The sequence below is a fragment of the Molossus molossus genome, unplaced genomic scaffold (genome assembly GCF_014108415.1).
Source record: "Molossus molossus isolate mMolMol1 unplaced genomic scaffold, mMolMol1.p scaffold_m16_p_7, whole genome shotgun sequence".
Lineage (NCBI taxonomy): Eukaryota > Metazoa > Chordata > Mammalia > Chiroptera > Molossidae > Molossus > Molossus molossus.
In genome coordinates this window covers 10,137,599-10,157,378 of record NW_023425401.1, presented here as the reverse complement: position 1 = coordinate 10,157,378, position 19,780 = coordinate 10,137,599, and the positions used below count along the sequence as shown (strand labels likewise).

General features: G+C 44.8%; 1 protein-coding gene across 1 annotated transcript in view; it reads left to right on the top strand.

Annotated features, from left to right (window-relative positions):
• Window positions 1-17,352, top strand: part of ITPRID1 (ITPR interacting domain containing 1) — a 76,224-nt gene extending 58,872 nt beyond the window's left edge. The window contains 6 exon segments of the mRNA XM_036247411.1: window positions 10,022-10,104; window positions 10,422-11,723; window positions 15,582-15,709; window positions 16,468-16,579; window positions 17,021-17,246; window positions 17,249-17,352. Coding sequence (XP_036103304.1) covers window positions 10,022-10,104; window positions 10,422-11,723; window positions 15,582-15,709; window positions 16,468-16,579; window positions 17,021-17,246; window positions 17,249-17,352 — 1,955 coding nt within the window.
• Window positions 17,353-19,780: the final 2,428 nt, after the last annotated feature.

Sequence of the window (19,780 nt, the reverse complement as noted above, 5' to 3'; positions counted from 1 at the left end):
AAGAGGACAGGCAAGGCCACGTCTCAGGGACTGTAAGGTCCACGGGCTTCCTACAAATATAGTGAAAATTCTTCAAAGAAAAGAAACGCGAAAAAATAATTTAACAACAACATTCTGGATCTCAAATTCTAGATCATATCACAGAAAACTGAATGTAAAAGGAAACAAAATTGTCAACAAATACTGATTCCTTGGGGCGTCAATAGATACTGTTTAATTCTTGATGTCGATAATTGCCGTTTGAAATATGTATGACCTTTTAAAGTTACCACTAATGAATTTTTTAAAAAATTTATTGACTTTATAGCGGTGACATTGGTTAACAAAATTATGTAGGCTTCGGTGTACAGTTCTGTATTGTGTGTTCACCACCCAAGTCAAGTCTCCTTCCATCCCGTTTATCCCCCCTTCCCCTCTCCTACCTCCTCGCACCCCCTTTCGCCGGTAATCACCACACCGTTGTCTGTTTCTATGAGGTATTCTTTTTTTCTTTGCTTCATCCACACTTTATGGCTCCTGGATTACCAAAGGAAAGAAAAAGCAATCCAAAAAATATAGTCTACTTGGCAAAAGAATGAACATTAAAAATTAATTATATGAACAATCATACCAAATATTGAGGCCAGGCACTGTGCTAAGTGTTTTACATTATTTTCGTTAATCTTCATTTCAGGCCCTGAGATAGCTATTTCATGATGCAGTTCACAGTCAGGTCTGCTTACATGCAAAGTTATGGTCTTTATTAATACAACAGTAGGGCAGCAAATATATGTTATAAGTTGTATCTCAATTCTCATTTATTAGTATTAGCTATTAGTAATATTGAACTGATTAAATATTCTGAGGCTGAATTCCAGATGGACAGAAAAGACTGTCATAGACCTGTAGTGATGTCTATTTTCAGAACAAGAGGGAGGGTTTTCATCAAATATGCCACATATTAACTACATCAATCACAGTTATAAAAATAGATAACATACAATTAAAAGCAATGAAACCAAATGCATATCTTATGAAAATATTCATAGATGGAATAAATGCATCCAACAAAGAAAATGATTATTGTAAAATGTTATCCACATTTAAAATCAACAATGAAAGAAGCCCTGGCCAGTATGGCTCAGGTTGGAGCATCGTCCTGGGCACCGAAGAGTCACAGGTTCGATTCCCTGTTAGAGCACAGGCTCAGGTTGTGGGATCCATCCCAGATCAGGGTACTTGTGGAAGGCAACCGATCAATGTTTCTGCTCACAACAATGCTTCTCCCTCTCTCTCCCTCTCCCTTTCTTTCTTTCAAAAATACCAATTAAAAAAAAAAAAAGAATGAAGGCAAAGTGAAAAGAAAAATGAATGGAAAAATTTACCAAAAAGTGTGCAATGCAAACAAAAATAAAACAAGAATGGCTTTACTCTTAGAGTAAAACTTTTTTTTTAAGTACATACATTTATTAAGTCTAGTAGATTTTTGATGGAGTCTTTAGGGTTTTCTATGTATAATATCATGTTATGTGCGAATAATGACAGTTTCCCTTCCTCCTTTCCAATTTGGATCCCTTGTATTTTTTTCTTCCTGTCTGATTGCTGTGGCTAAGACTTCCAGTACTATGTTAAATAAGAGTGGCAAAAGTGGAACAAAAATATATTAATAAAATAAATAAGTAAGTAAATAAAGTACATACAAAAATTTATGAAAGAAGCCCAAAGCTATAACCAGAGGCAGAGACACAGACTTTTCTCTTTTTGAAGAATATACGAGGAAAATAATTGAATTATTTGATTGATGACATTAGAAAATGTGGTTTTAAAAGTATTACAATTAATTCAAGAAGTACAAATCCTGAATTATCAATAACTATTGAAGAAATTAAAAGTTGTCACATAATTTTATCCTTTAAGGAATACCATAGTCAATGGTTTTGTGGCTGAGTTCTGGTAAAAGTTTAAGGTAGTGATGCTAACTCAGCTTTCCAGTCTGCTTAAGAGCATAGGAAAAAAGAGAGAAACCTATCCAGTTATTTTTTCCAAAGCAGCACAATCATAATACAAAAATCTAAAAAAGAAATTACATGTGCTCACAGACATACAAACATGTGCATCCACAAACAAATTAAAGACATTTTTATAAAAAAAATTTACAATATAATATGTGAAAAGGAGTAGAACATGAACCGTATGAGTTATAATTATCATTTTACAAAACACACAGCTACCTGTGCACAAAGAAAATGTACTGGATTGAAATACATAGAAATAGTAGTAATTTTCAGATTATATCTGACTTTTATTGTCTTATTTATATTTTTTATTTTCCAAATTTTCTTCACCACCACATATTATTCCTATAAGGCTGAAGGACAATCAATGATATTAAGCCAAATAGAACTTAATTTTAGAGAAGCAGCTTTTTTTTTAACGATGAAGGGAAATTATTCTGATTAAGAACAAAGCATATTCTGAAAGATGCGGTATGTTCTGACTACATAGGAGGAGGTCCATGTCACACAAGTGTGTCAGCACTAGCTAGATGGCCATCTATACAGAAAGTTCTGGAAGGGATTCCTGCATTGAATGGCAGGTGGCACCATCCTGGCTCCCCACCTGGGTGCCTGCAGAGTGACTATGGCCCACTCTCAAGTTCAAACTGCCCCCTATTGTCTAAATGCAGCTGCATCACACACGGGCTACCGCCCAGCTCCTAAAGGCATGAGTTTGCATCCTCTGTAATGTCCATTACATTATTTGCTCCTCTGCCTCAACTTCACCACAGAGCTGGCACAGAATGTTCGATCACTGGGGGACACAAGAGAGAGGAACATGGCAAAGAAATAGGTAAAGTAGAACAGTAAAGAAATGATGAAAATTGGTAAGCCCCCAAGAGTCTAAGGTTGAACCATTTCTTTGGCTTGACACAACTTTGGCGTATGTCACACCCTCAAGACTCCTGTTCTGTTTCCCTGCCCTCATTTACACTGCACTTCCATGGGCTTTCCCCCCTGAGCCTCGAGGAACTCAGACTGAGTTCAGAGGAAAACTTGCCATGTAGGGTTCAGACACTTCTATTACCAACCCAGCTCAGAAAAGCAGCCTTCTGTTGATTTTTCCTGTAAGACAGTCGTCCCAGAGGCTCCTCTGTGCTGGGACTGGTGTAAGGCTGCCACCTGGTGATTGTTTGGACAAAGTGCCCGAGGCCTCGGTCTCCTCCCAGGCAGAAATGTTCGAAAAGGTGCAGCCCTCCTATCCAGGTCGGGTCTCAGTTTGAGGAGAGTAAAATCTAACGCTGTGAAGAGAGGCCTGTGCTGGAAAAGGTACTCTCTAATAAATGTTACCATTAATAATTATACTCACTAGCGAAATTTCATGATACTAATAGTGACTGAGTTCTAATAGATAACGCTAAGATGATGTTCTGCAGCAAAAGTTTATCTATATGATTATGTCATCTTCTACGTATGCATAAATCTCCATGAATATATTATTGGCTATGATCCTCACTGTAGCCCCATGAGTAAAATAGTTTTACTATAGTCATTCTTTTCCCTGTGAGGAAACAGAGAGCATAGTGACATGCCCAAGATCGCACCGCTAGTAAGTCAGTGAGTCTGAATCTGAGCCCAGCAGATTCAGCTCTGGGTTTGCCAGGTGACTCAGTTATGGAGCCCGCAATGGGTCTCAGTAGCTTCCATCACAGAGGAGTGAGCCCGCTCCCTCCAGCAGCTTGGGGGAACCAGCAGTTTAAGGGGCAAAACAAACTCATTCAGGTGGTGCTTTGGAAGAGGACCCACCCAGTGGTGGAGGGTTTGAATAATATCCATCCAGGAGAAAAGAACTTGGAGGCCTAAGGTGGGAAGCCAAGGCCGCCATCTAGTGGAGGAAGGAAGATCTGTGGGTCCTTGGGCAGAGAGTGTCCAGGGGAAATCCCACTGAAGATGAGGCTACTGAAGTTCTTCCAGTCTGGGGCTAGTTTCAGGAGCTGGGCTGGGTCGACCTGGGGATGCTGGTCCCACTTGCATTTCTCTTCGCAGATGCCATAGTATCTTCCCCAAAGGATGCCCTCCCACCTATTACATATGAGGGGTGGGGTGTGGGAGTGATAAATGGTGCACGTTTATTTGTCTGTTCAAGCATCCATCGTGGCCATACTGAGCCAGACGATTTCTCGTCCTTTGTATCATTTAATTCTTACAACCCTAAGAGAATATTTAGAATTTGCAAGCCCCCTTTCGAGACGTGTGCCGTCTAGTTGCTGAAAAGGTGGCTTGTAGGCAGGAAAGGGTTTTAGTCTCTTGAAGAAACTAAAACCATCAGTAAAATTGGCCCACATTTTGCTTGGTGACTCTCTAAAGATGGTTCAGGTGTGTGCATTCGACTTCTAACACACAAGATAAATACGCCTCTTCTCCTGAGAAAACTGTGCCCAGTGCCACCGTCTGATCTCACCATCAAAGGGAGGCCCTCAAAATCAGCTGGTTTCACAAATTCACTTCAGTGCGTTTCAGGGGTTATTTTTGTTTATTTGGTTTTGTCGGTGTGCTTTACGCAAGTGCAGTTAACTAAAAGGAACAGTTGTAAAGTAAATGTGCTCCTTTTGGAGGAAATGACTCTTTCTACCTTTTAGTGACTTTTCATGTGTTTGGTTCGTTTATTTGCACTTGACCAGGTTGTATGGACCAACCAGCATATGGACAAATGGACTCTGACATGCAATTTCGTGTCAGTGCTCTAAGGTTTCATTTCATCCTGCAGTTGTAAGAAGGGGGACAGCAAACCTTTTACATGGAGCTTACACTCCACGTAGCGATGACCTGGGAAGCTGAAAGGATGGCGATGCACCAGGACTCCTTCACAGCTCATGGCAAACCGTGCCCACGACGTGTAGAAAGAACAGGGGTTCCAAAGCCTGTTTCGTCCATTCTTCAGGAAGGGGCAGCCCTCCTGGTGAACACCTGTGGGTCCCCTATTGTTATACAGTGTGGGGACAGGGAGGAAGGGGGGGACGTCAGTGCTGTCTTGATCTCTTCTGCCCACAGGCTCTGTTCACGGCAGAGGGGGCTGAGTAGCAGCAGGCTGTGGTGGGTCCTGAAGCCCACAAGGGGAGCTTTGAACAGGAGGTTTGCATGGGAAATTCTTGAGGATGGGCTTCTCGCTCTGTATAGACATTCACTGGCGGGGCTCCAGCCAAAGCGGCCAGAGCCCTTTGTATAGTACCGAGAAAATATTAAAAATTCTGCATTGAGATTTGGAAAGATTTTTGTCATCATCATCATCATTTTTTGTACCCATAGTTGATATAAGTAGGAAAATGTGTTTGTTTGTTTGTTTTTAACTCTAAAGGATCTGAAGAATTTTAGTATCAGCTGAGTTCATTATAACAAGAACAGGGAAGTGTTCAATATTACACAATATTGAATAAATCATTATGCAGTTTTCTATAATAAATACACAGTATGCCCGGCTGGTGAGGTTCAGTGGTTGAGTATCGACCCATGCACCACGAGGTCGTTGGTTGGATTCCCCATCAGGGCACATGACTAGATTGTGGGCCCAATCCCCAGTGGGGAGCATGCAGGAGGTGGCCAATTGATGTTCTCTCTGATCTGTGTTTCTATCTCTCTCTCCCTCTTCCATCCTCCCTCTCTAAAATCAATAAAGAAAAAAACTTTTTAAATAAATAAATACACAATGAGTGTACACTATTTTCTTTCACAAATAAACAGTATTCTATTACCTAGGTTAAAGACTGGATAAAAATTGTACATCACAGTTAAATTAAATTTGAAAGGCAGTTCCTTCTAATGAATCAATTTTTACATTTTTTTCATGTGTTTGCATTTTTTTCAGTCTTCTAGGTCTTTGTTATAAACTGTACACTGCATTGTTATTATTTTGTTTAAATAGTCAATTATCTTTTAAAAGATTTAGATAATAAATCTTTAAAACACACCCACACAGGTTTTTTCTCCCCTTCAGTACTTTGAAGATGTTTTCCCACTGTCTTCTTGCTTAAATTATTCTGTTGAGAAATCTGCTGCCTTCCTTATCTTCGTTTTCTGTGTGTGTAATGTGTCTTTTTTTCTCTGGCTTATTTTAAGATTTTTCTCTTGATCATTGGTGTTGGACAATTTCATTTTTATGTGCCTTGTTACAGTTTTCTTCATGTTTCTTGTGTTTGAGGTTGGTTCAACTTCTCAAAACAAACTTTTCTTTGAAACTTTTCATCCAGTGTGCTCCATCCTCTTTGGGATATTCCAATTACCTATAAATTAGGCTGCTTAGAGTTGTCTCTGGCTCACTGGTGCTCTTTTGATTTTTTAAATTCTTATTTTTTTAAATCTCTGTCTTTTATTTGAGATACAGTGATACCTCGGTTCTCGAACATAATTCGTTCCAGGAGGACGGTCGAGAACCGAATTGTTCGAGAACCGAAGCAATGAAACCCAATAGGAAAGCGTGACTCCACAAAGCGTGACTCTCTCTCTGCGCTCACACTGATGATGCAAGCAAGGCGCGCTGGGCCGAATGAACGCCATTCGGCTCAACTCGGCTCATCTCGGAAGTTCGAGTTCCAAATATTTGTTCGGATTCCAAGACAAAAGTTTCTCGAATCTCCTGGTCGAATACCGATTTGGTCGAAAACCGAGGCGTTCGAGAACCGAGGTATCACTGTAGTTTCTATGGCTATGTCTTCAGTTTCACTAATCTTCTCTTCTGCAACCTCTAAAATGATGTTAATCACATCCAGTATAAATTTTACCTGAGACATAGTTTTCATCTCTAGAATTTCAATTTGGGTATATTTTAATATCTTGCGATCTCTACCTAACAGATTTCATTTTTCTTCTAGCTTCTTGAACATATGGGCTATAGTAATAATCAGTGTTTGATGTTCTTGTTTACTAATTCTCACATCTATGTTAGTTTTAGGTTGGTCTCGATTGATTTTGATTTTTTTTTCTTGGTATGGGTCATATTTTCCTGCTTCATTGCATGGCTATTATTTTTTATTTCATGCTAGATATTGTAGATTTTACCTCGTAGGTGCTAGATATTACTATATTGCTATAAATATTCTTTATCTTTGGTCTGAGTTACTTGGAAACAGCTGATCCTTTTAGGTCTTGATTTTAAGATGTTAGGTGGGAACAATGCTCATTTGAAGGCTAATTATTCCTCACTCCTGAGGCAAGACCCATCTGACTACTCTATCCTGCCAATACTCTGTGAATTATGAGGTTTTAGAATCTGGCTGGTGGGAGCATGCACTGTTCCAGGCCTGGGTGAGTGTTGGGCATTGCATCTTCTAATCCTTTCCAGTGCTCCCTTCCACCGTCTTTTGAGTTTTCTCACATGCGTGATCTGATCAGTACATGGCCAACCACTCAAGAGGGATGCTCTAGAGTTTTCGCGTACAGCTCCCTCCTCTCCTTCACCTGACTCTGTGAACTCTATTTGGCTCAGTCTTTCCAGACTCTTAGTTCTGTCTCCTCAACTGAGGGGGCCTGCCAGGACCTGCCTGGGTTCACTGTCCCTACAGCAAGGCCTGTGAACTCTCTGAAGGCAGGAAGCTGGGTAATTGTAGGTCTCACAGATTTGTTCCTGCCTCTCAGGAACTGCTACCATTAGTGAGCTGATGTCCACTTTCTTGAAACCATATTTCATATACTTTGTCCAATTTTTTAGTTGTTTCAGGTGGTAGGGTGATCTAGTTTTTATTACTCCAGCTTGCCAGAAGCAGAGGTCTTGTTTAGGTCTATGACTAGTAAATATTTTATATTTTACCTTCAATTATGTAACAAGGAGTAACAGCTCTGTCAAAGACATTGTTTCCTCAAAACTTTGCTCAAATTTCCTTCATCTCCCTAAGATTCAGCGATTAAAAATTTACGTCCTCTGATTTTTAGCCTTTTATTTTATGTGAAGTAAACTCATGAATATGAAATTGATACATTTTAATTCTACAAACCTAATTTTTTTTCTTCTGTTTACATAGAGCTCAGGGTGAGGTAGTTGGGATCTGGGCTGGTGGACCAGCTCCGGAACCATGTCTGTACCTGCTGTCTTTGTTCAGACACATGGGCAGGTAAGGCTGGTGGGAAGTCCTACCCAGAACCAAGGCGCTGTTGGCCTTGTTAGTGGAATTGTCCTTGAAGGTTGGATCTCGGACACATAAGCAGAGGCTGGATTGTTTGCTTTTTCCTTTGAACTCTTCTGCAGCAGCTAGTTCTTCAGCCGAGGCAAATTCCCCACCTGTCACTTAGGTACCAGATATCCAAGCACTTCATCCACCAACAAATCTGCTTTTTCCTTTCAACCCACTTCCCCAGACCCACGCTTAGTCTTTTCTGCCAGGACAAATAAGGCTCCTGCTCTGGGAAGAGGAGACTTCCTAGTCTAGCCCGTACTACAGTGTAGCTGGACGCATTTCTCATTAAAGGAGAGAAAATAATTCTACAGTTTAATCTTTTAACAGGGTGCCTCCCAGCAACCACCCATTCCCCCACCCCATTGATAAGAAGTTACAGATTCAGAATTTCAAGATGCTCATGTTTACAGAGTGTTACCTGCGTTACCTGCCCACAGGTGACATTGTTCTTTCTCTGCCCCTTCTGGCCTCTCAAGATGATGAGAGCAGCATTCAAAACCATGAGCACAGCCCTGGCCGGTTTGGCTCAGTGGTTAGAGCGTCGGCCTGCGGACCAGAGAGACTCGGGTTCAGTTCCCGCTAAGGGCATGTGCCTCAGTTGCAGTTTGTCCCCGGCCCTGGTTGGGTCGTGCGGGAGGCAGCCACTCGATGTGTCCCTTTCATGTCGATGTTTCTCTCTCTCTCTCTCTTCCTCTCTCTCCCTCCCACTCTGTTTGAACAAAAAATGGAAAAATGTCCTCGGGTAAAGATAAAAAAAAATTAAAAACCATGAGCACAAAACTGTAGTCATATAGAGTCCAGACAAGGACTGTAAAGGGTTCCTATTCAACATTTAGTCAAAAGAGAAAGAATATGTTTGTCTTGGTCCATTTGGGCTGCCGTAGCAGCATACCATACACTGGGGGGCAGAAATGTGTTGTTCACAGTTCTGGAGATTGGAGGCCCAAGATCCAGGTGCCCACAGATTTGGTGTTTGGTGAGAACCCACTTCCTAGTTCACAGGTAGTCACCCTCTTGCTGGGTTCTCACATGGAGGAAGGTGCAAGGGAGCTCTCTGAGGTCCCCTTTGTAAGGGCCCTCACCCCAGGAATAAGAGCTCTGACCTCATTACCAGATAACCTCCCAGAGGCCCCACCTCCTAATACTATCGCCCTGGGCTAGAATTTCAGCATATGAATTTGGGGCGGGGGACACAAACATTCAGTTCCTTGCAATATGGATGCACACAGATGTATCAATTTGGAGTTGTATTGTTTTGTTAGCCTGACATTTAAGGCATATGCATTTCCTTCTGGATTTTCTTCCCCTTAATAAAGATGCATTTCACAATCATATTGTTTTTTAGTTCTAAGAGACGTGAGCTCCTCTTCCTGTGTTGCACGTTTTACCCCTTGTAGTGGGACCGCAGCGATGCAGTTTATGCGAACCCTCTGGCAGTTGAGGAAAAACACTCAGAGTCCTGGCCGGTTTGGCTCAGCAGATAGAGTGTCGGCCTGAGCACCAAAGGGTTGCGGGTTTGATTCCTGGTCAAGGACCTGTACCTAGGTTGCAGGTTCGATCCTCGGCCCTGATTGGGGTCATGCGCAAGGCAACCAGTTGACGTGTCCCTCTCACATCAATTCTTCCCTCTCCCTCCCTCCCTCCCTCCCTCCCTCCCTCCCTCCCTCCCTCCCACTCTATCTAAAGAAGTCAGTGGAAAAATATCCTCAGGTGAGGGTTAGCAACAACAACAACAGAAACCCTTGGGCTTGCATGACTCTTCACACTTCCACGCAGTGGGCTTAGGATCTAGGGCGGCATGACGGGCACTCGGGGGCCTGGAGCCCAGTCTTGTTTCCCTGTTCTCACTCCCTCACCAGGCCTCTTCCTTTCTTTCCGCAGGTGCCACGGTGAACAGAGCTGCCAGCTGCCAGTCGGACAGCAGCGGGTTCCTGGAGGAGCCAGCAGAGCCCCCGGCCCTGCAGGTAGAGGCCGGGCTGGGTAGCACTGGGGGGAATGCAAGTTGGAAGCGTGCTGCCAGTGCTTCGAAGGCACGCACCACGGGCACCGAGGGACGGAGGCTCAGCTCTCCTCTCCCTTTACTTTTGATTGTGTTAGACAAAGAAGCTGAGCCCCTAGAAAGGGGTCCCGGTTAAAGTAGTGAACTGACGTCAACCTGAGGTTGTAACCTTTAGCTCCCGACTTCTGAGGCAATATTAACGGTGGAGAAAAAGCAGGGCTTAAACCTCGCGCCTCCCCCGCCTTCCTGACCCCTTTCCCTTCATCCCCGTGTCTTCCGCAGATGCCCTCCTCGCCTGGAAGCTGGAGTCCTGCTGAGGACGGAGGTAGAAAACCCGCGGATCGGAACCAGCACCCAGGGTCACCCCAGGACTGCCAGCAAGAGCCAGACGAGGCCGATTCCGAGAGGATGGCGAGCACATCTTTTTCAAGTCAAGACTGGAATGTCTTGGAAGAAAAGTCCTCAACATCTGTGGTGGAGAAAGAGTATCAGCTGGAGGCCATGGAGGGACATCCAGAGCTGTTAACCTCAGACACGGCCCCGGACATGACCACCACCGGGGGAGAACACCCCAGGAAAGACAGCCATGGGAGGCAACCCCCGCCCATGCCCCAGCCTCAACACGAGGTCAGTGTCGATATGACCACCTCCAAATGTGACCATCCTCTGGAGTTTCTGGTGACCCACGTCACAGAAGGGAAGGATGGGTTCCTGAGGCCTGAGCGAGCTGGGGATGTGCAAAGCCACCACTGTGAGTCTCAGTGGTCACCTGGAGTGGGTCATACTCAATGCAGGTTCCTTCATGTTGACTCTGAGGTCCCAAGAGGAGCAGAGGGCAGTCAACTCTGTCCTGACATCAACAACACCTTACGAACGCGAGAAAATCCACCACAGCGTGTCCCCAAGCCCAGTGAAGGCATGTCCTTCACAGTTGACCTTATTCAGACATCTGAGAAGTCCATTCCCCACCTAGACAAGCTCTCTGGAGGTACTACATCCGAAGCGAAGCCAAGGTGTAGTGCTTTGGGTCAAATACCACCCAGGGCAGGATCGGAGATGGGAACCTTCCCTTCAAATGCTGACTCAGACACCATCAGCCCCGAGTCTGTGACAACCCAGATGTCCTCCAATCTGCTGTTAGCTGCTCAGAAGGCTGTGGCCTCGGGGACTTATTTTAGAAGAACAACTTTGGAATGCACTTTGTATGACCCTGTTAGCACAACAGACCCAGACCTGGGGACGGAAGCCAAACAGTTCAGCGATGTTTCTGTTCAGACTTATTCGTGTGAGCCCGGGTCCTGGCATCGCTGTTCGGCTCCCAGTAGCAAGGCCCCGCCCCTCACCAAATCTGCCTCTCTAGACACAGGCCTCCCTGGTATCTGCCCAGTGGACAGCAGCCATGCTGCACCTGCCCACCGCTGTGACTGCTGCCATCACCATCCCCACTGCCACCCAGGGAGACAAAGCCCCCGCTCTGCGGCTGCAGGCTGCAGGCACGGCGCATGCTCACGTAGCCACCTGGAAGCCCAGTTCATGAAGACTTTGACTGTCCTTCAGGACACGGCAGTGCGGGAGCTGTGCTCTGTAAGTGTCTGTCTCTGCCAAGCTGGGGAAGCAGAAGAGGCGACAACTAACCCCTCCGGGAGGATGTTCACCTTCCTCCCTGAACGCAAGCTCTCGGAGCTGCCTTCCCTTTTGCAAATCATGAGCAGTATTTGCAAATTGCTTTATGATTTATGGTATTTTCTCACAAATGTCTTCTCATTTGATACTTCCCATTACCTTGTCGATAAGGAAGGCAAATTTTACTATTAATTCTCATTTGACAAAGGGCTATAGAGCCTTACATAAATGTATATGTAAGTTTATACACATTAATGCAGCTGCACCTTATCTTCAGTTCAGTCTGACTAACCAGTTCTCTGTCCTAAGTTCGCTTCGCTGTATAACCTTGCACAGGCCACTCAGCCTCTCTGAGCCTGGTTCTGAGTCGCCACCGTGGGGAGAGGTCTGGCCACTGGAAGCAGATGTTCCTCCTGATTGGATTCTGTGACATATCGCACTTCTGCAGACAACACGGGGTTGTGGCCCATCTTCAGACGTGCAGATAGCTTTTAAATGGACAGGAATTTGGGTTAAAGTGCATGTCACCAGCCCATGTCTTCTGATACCTCATCTCACTTTGACTTAGCCTTCTCTCCTCTCGAATTTGCAATTACACACAAACAGTGGTCCTTTCCTATCAAATTGATCTGGCATCATACACCTGCTGAAACCGTGCTGCATTGGGTTTTACTAGAAGACAGCACATTTCTCCTTTTTTTTTTTTTTTATCCTCACCTGAGGACATTTTTCCATTTTTTGTTCAGGTAGAGTGGGAGGGAGAGAGAGGAACAGAGAGAGAGAGAGAAACATCGATGTGAAAGGAACACATCGAGTGGCTGCCACCCGCACGACCGACCAGGGCCGGGGACAAACTGCAACCGAGGTACATGCCCTTAGCGGGAACCGAACCCGGGTCTCTCTGGACCGCAGGCCAACGCTCTAACCACTGAGCCAAACCGGCCAGGGCGACAGCACATTTCTCTTTATTTAAATCCAAGGAACCACGAACACACACTCAGAGGAAACAATCAAAACACACATACACGTGCATATTTGTACTCCTATGCAGGTGTACCCATGCAAACACACACACGCATAAAAGCAAGTGAAAATCAGGTATTTCATTCACAAATGAGAAGGTGCTACTTAAACGGAAGAGTAAACACAAGAACAAAGAGAAAAAGCACCTCTGTGAGTGAGCCTAGGTTTGTAGGCCTGACAAATATCCTGGAGAAAATGGCTGTAAGTTAGATGCTAAATGCTAGCTAGAGATACAAGAAAATCAATAGTCAATGAAAAAATTATCTATAAAATAGCTCTGACACCAAGTGAAGATTATAGATGGAGACAGATGCCATAATTTACATGACAATGGGAGTTCCAAACAGGTGTTGAAATTAAGAACATTTTAGGTTAAAAGCTCAGAAAACATCCCCACTTCTCCCCATTACATAGCAGCATGTAACAGTGCAGAGAAACACTTGGCTGTTAAATGTCATTTTTGTGGTCTTGTGAGTTATCTAAGATAATGCTTTATTGACATAATTAAATTCTTATATATAAGTGAATTTTTCACAATGATTTGTTAATTTTTAAAAATTTTTCCAAAGCACAAGATGTATCAGAAATTATATTTTTGGATTTTAGAAAATTCTTTTATAATTCTTATGATTTGGATTTAAAGAAAAAGAAAAGCATACACCATTTAAAAAGTGATAGGAGCCATTTCAACAGTTTGTTTTCAGTGGTGCCGCTCTTACTATTGAAGTTGTTTGTTTTAGTGGGCTTGGTCAGTGGAGCAGAGCTTGCATTATATTGGGTTATAACCCAGCTCTTATATTGCAAAAAAAAGAGTTCAAAACAGCCCCCCTTTTTGGAGGGGGAGAATAAGGTTTTCTTTTTTCTGAAACTACTGCAATACTTGTTCCAGAGCTGAGATGTACTGTTAGTGTTTCCGAATGACCAGAAGATGGCAGTGTTTCAGAATTTTCCTTGTCGTTCCCTTGGCAGGGAGCCACAGGCCCCCTATCCCAGGCTCCACGCCTTGCAGTCAGAAAACCTGAGACAACCTGCTGGAACATAAAATTCAGTGATTACAATGTCCCTAGAGCACCGCGTTTGCCTGTCCCTGGCCTCACTGTCCGTGGAACGTGGCGGCCTTCTAGAAATCTGCTAGGACCACTCGTCAGCTCCCTCCTGAGGAACAAATAGCTTCGTGTGGCCACGCTAGTCCCTGCTGTGACTAGGAAGAAAGGGAACGAACAGGGACACTTGGGTTTGAAATCTGACTGCTGTTTTCACTGCGGACAAGGGAAACCGTCACAACACTGATCTCTGAAAGGTCCTTCGTGGTCGCTAGGACCTGTTGTGTTTGACCAGGTCACCTTTCCAACACTCTTGCCAACACCAGTAATGCTTCAGACACTCCCCTCGCTGATGTAAATGTGCTCACGCCGAAGCAAAAGTAACTGGAGAGTTTTGCTGCATAAAATATGTTCTTTGGAATAAAAATGAAAAGATAGCATAAAAATCAAACCTCCAAGAAAAAATGATGTAGAGTTTCCAATACAAAAACACCATTCTTAGGGAAATACTTGTTTTACAATGATTCCTTAAAAAAAAAAAAATAGCTATCGGGCTGCCTGGATCTTGGCCATGTGGTTTTGGTGAGAAGGGTATGAAATCTGGGACTTCTTAGAAGCAGGGCCGGGAAGAATTAATATAGCTGTAAGATTGGTTTCCATGGAAGGAAGAAGAAAAAGTTAGAAGAGGCCCGGCCTGAGGAATCAGTTTCCTTTAAGAGTTTCCCAGAAGCCCGGCTTCATGCTCTGCACTTCTATCCCATTGCTACCCTATGTGCAAGGGATGCTGGGAAGTGTAGTTTTTTACCTAGTCATATTGTTGCCTCTAAGATACTAGAATTTGTTAGTAAGAATAAAGGGGAGAAAGATAGTAAGTGGGCAACTAGCAGCCTCTGCCATACCAATCAGGAAGGGGGTCCAAACCATGGGCCTTGTCGGGAGATCTTGAGGCTGGGGATTCTGGAGTTTGGATTATGGGTCCAGTCAAAGCATGGTCCGACCTGGGCTAAAAAACCAGTGATAGCTGGTAAGAACCCAGCAAATCACCAGAGTGCCTGACAAATGGACTGGGCTTGGTAGCTGCAAAAAGAGATTTAAATAAGGAAACCAAGGCAAAAGCACAGGCATGCAGAGAAAGCAAGGTCTAATGCATTGTTCCCATCAAGAGCAATGGGGAGAGGAATCAGGACTGGGAGGGTGGTCCACTCTGAGATCCCAGTTCATGGAGGGATGGGGTGCCCATCTGTGCCTGCCTCACTGTGGGTGGGCTTGCCAGCTGGCTGGAGGTACTCCTCAGATTTTAATCTCCAGAGACTGTGGTTAAACAAAGCTAAGACTAATCAAAAATATCCTTAGAAGACTTTCTCTAACTAAACAAAATTATCTGTTCAAGATGTGGAGATTCAGAGTGAGGCATTACTCAGCCACAAAGTTAAACAAGGTAGACTCAACTTTTCTGAACACAAACCCACACTCTGGCCCTCCCCCTCCCTCCTCCAACTGCAGACTCAATCCCCACATCACCTAGTAGTCCAGACTGCCTCCCCGTCTCCAGGACAGAACGTCTCCAAGGCTCATCCAATAACTTCCACCCTCCGTCCCAGCCAAGTACTCCCTCTAGCTGCTCGGAGAAGCCCCAGGCTGGGCTTTCCCCAGAGTCTTCCCCACACATTAGCGGGGGGCGGAGCAGTGAGCCCAGGGGGGACAGCAGGCTCCGCCAGGGTACAGGCTGGCTGTTCTTTCTGATTGTTCTCAGTGCACCGTCCGGGAGATGGAAGCAATGAAGATGCTATGCCAGGGCTTCCGGGAGCATCTGGAGGAAACTGAGAAGCACCTCGTAGGACAGCAGGCTCTCTTTTCCAGGGACATGTCAGAAGAGGAAAGGTAATTATCTAAAGGAGCCCTAAGAGTAAGGACCAAGCCACGGCCCTGAAGCAGGAAAGGTAACCAGGGCAGGGCAGATGCGTGCCCCGGAGCAGGGCTAATGAGAAGCTGGCCAGCTTTCCCCGCCTTTCGTGTTCTTGTTCCTGCTTTCTCAGTGAGGGTCTGCGGGAGCCATTGGCTAGACAGCAACCCTTACTCTTAAAGGCCAGGCATCCGTGAGGTTGGAAGGTGGGCAGCAGCCGGGAAGAGGGGACTAGCTAGCAGGACATCTTCCGTCACTGCAAATGGGGCTCAAGTAAATGCAAAGGTCGGGGTCTATTTGGGTGTTGAAAATCTGCATCATTTTCACATAGATTAAAAGTATATGATCCAAAAATAGATGAATAGTAGCCTGAAGATGGGGTGGGACTAGGAGTTGACTGTACAAGGCCATGACGGCTCTGCCTGGGACGATGGAAGTTTCCAGACCCGCATGCTGGCAGCCACAGCACTGAGCAAATTCACTAAAAGTCACCGAACTGTCCTCTTGACACAGGTAAACTTCATGGCATGTAAATTATTCTGCAATAGCGTTGCTTAAAAAGAAAAAAGAAAGTCTGCCCTAGTAACACACCTGTGTCTGCGACGGCACCAGATGGAGAAGGTGGCGACGTTCTCTTGTGACAAAGACCAAAGGCGTGGCCCCCTTCTGAGGGGCAGTGGAAGGCGGCGCGTGGGTGGCGATGGTTGTGCAGTCTGACTCTGTCCTTTACCTGCAGGAAGGAGGCCGAGCAGCTGCAAACTCTGCGCAGGGCCCTGCGGCAGCAGGTGGAGGAGCTGGAGTTTCAGTTGGGAGACCGGGCTCAGCAAATCAGAGAAGGGATCCTGTTGGTACGGGGCCGGGGGTGGGGGCTGGCTGGGTCCTGCCCACCGTAGGAGGGGGATTTAGTGAGAAACCTGACCGTGCAGGTGTTTCAGGCTCCAGGATTATGTGCCAGCACCTTCTTTTTAAATATACAAAGATTCAAATCCAGAGACGTGCGTCGGTCTGCCCAAGGCCATGTGGCTGGCTGATGGTGATCCTGAATTAGAACTCAGATCTTTCCCTCCACCCTGTAAATAAGAGATAAGTATCATTAGCCCATTGTCCATATCAGAACAAGAAACATAGCTTTTGAGCAAGCGTGGGCTGAGCCTCTCTGGGGTCGGCTGCTGGCTCACAGCCCGCTCTAGAGAACCCACCACCAGGGGCGCCTTTCCCACGAGTCTGAGTTAGCTGTTTGCTGTCAGTAGGGAAGTTGTCCACTCTTTCTGTTTCTGTTTTCCTTTTAGCAGCTTGAGCTTGTCACGGGAGAACCGCCTGAATACTATGCAAACTTGCACCAATGTGACTGGACAGAAGAAAAGAGTGGCCAGATTCCATGTGCCCAGACCCACCCAGCCATGGACCCTGGGGTTGCCCAGCAGGATGGTCAGCGGGCTCCCTGCTCAGGTAGAACTCACTGGGCTGCCTGTTCTCCCCCCACCTCGGAGAGTCACACCAGGATGCCTCCCCCAGCCCCGGAGAGTTAGGTCCAGCCCCTTTGTCAAATTGTCCTGTCGGAGGAGGACAAATGTCTTCCTGTAGATCAGAGCACATTGGATGGCCTTCCTGCAAAACATAAGAGCACATTCAAACTCGAGCCAGGATCTCTCCATTTTCCTCAAGGAGAAGTATCTATCGACCTTTCATCGGCTTTTTTTTTTTTTTTTTTTTTTTTTAATATTATACTTTATGGGTAAACCCAGGAGGAACTTCTAGCCTCCAGAACTCTGATAGGGTCGAGCTCTGTGGTCCGAGCCCCGGCGGCTGCTATTTTGTTCCGGCAGCCCAAGCAGACACGCACAAACTCACGCAGACTTGGGCTCCGTGAGGGGCCACTACAACGATCCCCTGGAAAGGTGAGCGCCGCTTTGCAGCTGAGTCCTGGGTTGGGGCTAGGAGAGTTTTGACGTGCATGTTCTCTCCTTAACAAGCTTTCTTACTTTTTGGCCAAGAATTTTCCAAACCATTTTCTCCTTCTTGCTTAACAATTGCTTCTCTCTCATCTTGCGTTTTCCTGTAAGCAGTAAGGAGAAACCAGGCTGCACCTTTAACATTTCGCTTAGAAATCTTAGTTAAATATTCCATTGTATTGCTTGCATGTTCTACCTCCCCCAAACTCTAGAACATCATTCAGCCAAGTTCTTTGCCTCTTTCTAACGAGGATAGCATCCCTCCAGTTCCCAGTGGCATGCTCCTCATTTCTGTCCGAAGCCTCACCAGATGACTTAACGTCCTTATTCCCACCCGCATTCTGCTCCTGATGACATGTGTATCATCGGAGACAACAGAAGCTCTCTCTCCAGCCCCCTCTTTTCTTCCTGAGCTCTCACCGGAGTTACCTTTAACCTCCAGGGAGTGGCAAAAGTAGGTTTATAGTTGTTCACATGGAAAATAATACAGTAATTAATTAATAATGCAAGCATGAGCTCTTTTGTGTGCTCACAACTGGAACCCTACTTCTGCCCCATCCTGTAGTTCTACCAGCAGTAACGTCAAAGCAATCTAAGCTCATTCTAACTCGCACCTAAAGAGAACTGCCTTGCTCAAGGTCATAGCCCCTTTCTCAGGACAACCTCAATCGAATGACTAGTTGAGATGAGGGATGTAAGCCAAGTGCCCTCACCTCAACTTGGGACAGCTCTCAAGGTTCCACTGGCTTCGGAGCTCCCCGTGGGCTACCTACCGGAGGCCTGTGTTGTGACTACGACCCTCCCGCTGCCAGCCCAGCTCCCTCCTCTCCTCTCACACGTGGTCATTCCAAGAGTACTTCCTAATAAACTCCAAATCTCCATTTCAGAATCTGATGCCTTGGGACTCTAATCTGCAAAACTATTTTAAGTTTTCTCCAAAGTAAACCCTGAAACAAGGAACAAGTTCAAGTTTTTTGAGAAGTGATCCCTAAAAACACTAGTAAGGTGACGAAAAAGTAGGAGAGGGAAGGGATCAAAATCAGTAGGATGCACAACATCAAGCAAGTTCACAACAGTAGGCAAACAGAACTTAATTCCACTGGGGAAATCTGAGACCCAGTGGAGAACAGGTTTCGAGTTATCCTATCCAAGGAGTGTGGGATGGGGTATTTATTCATCCACTCGCATCAGTCATTGGATGAAAGCTGTTCTGGGAGCCCTGACCACTCCCCAGTGTTATCAGATTGCTCTGTGTGCAGGTGGAACTGGATTCAGTCCTTAATCATCGTACTGTAGGGACTGGCGCTTAGACATTTGCTCAGAGTGGAAGAAAACAGTGCTTAGAGATATATGTGATATAATAACTAAAAAAAGTAAGTTGCCCACATATACCAACAAATCACTGCAGGTTGTGTTCATATTTCTGCCCTTGACTATTGGAGTCACACATAATCTCCTCTTCAAACTGTACCTGGTTACCTCTTTTTAACTCAACAGAGACAACTACCTTTTCCTTTATGTCTTAACTTCAATATCTACATGGGACTTAATTGCCCAGATGGCCACCTTCCCCTGGACTTCAAAGTAAGTTTCTTGAAGGGAGAGGTTGAATCTTCATGTCTCTGAATCAGTTGTACTAAGCACTATGCTAGCACACAGTTGGGGTATTTGGTGAAAAATATTTTAAAATAGCACACCTGATCTCAGGACTAAACTGAGTGGTATTTTTACTGGGTATGGAAATCTGCATTTACAGTATTTTTTTTTCAACACTTTATAAATGTCACTCCATCTTTTTGTTTTTTTGTTTTTGTTTTTTGCCTCTGTGGTTTTTTATGAGAAATCTGCCATCATTTGAATCATTGGTCCTTTCTCTGTAAGGTATTGTTTTTCTCTAGCCTTTTCAAGATGTTTTGCTTTATTTTGTTTTCTGATCTTTGATTATGATGAGTCAGAGTATGGTTTTCTTTGAATTTATTCTACTTGAAGTTTGCTGCACTTCTTACATCTACAAATATATGTCCTTTACCTAATTTGGGAAATTTTCAGCCACTATTTCTTCTAATATATTTCTGCGCCAATTTCTTTCTCCTCTTC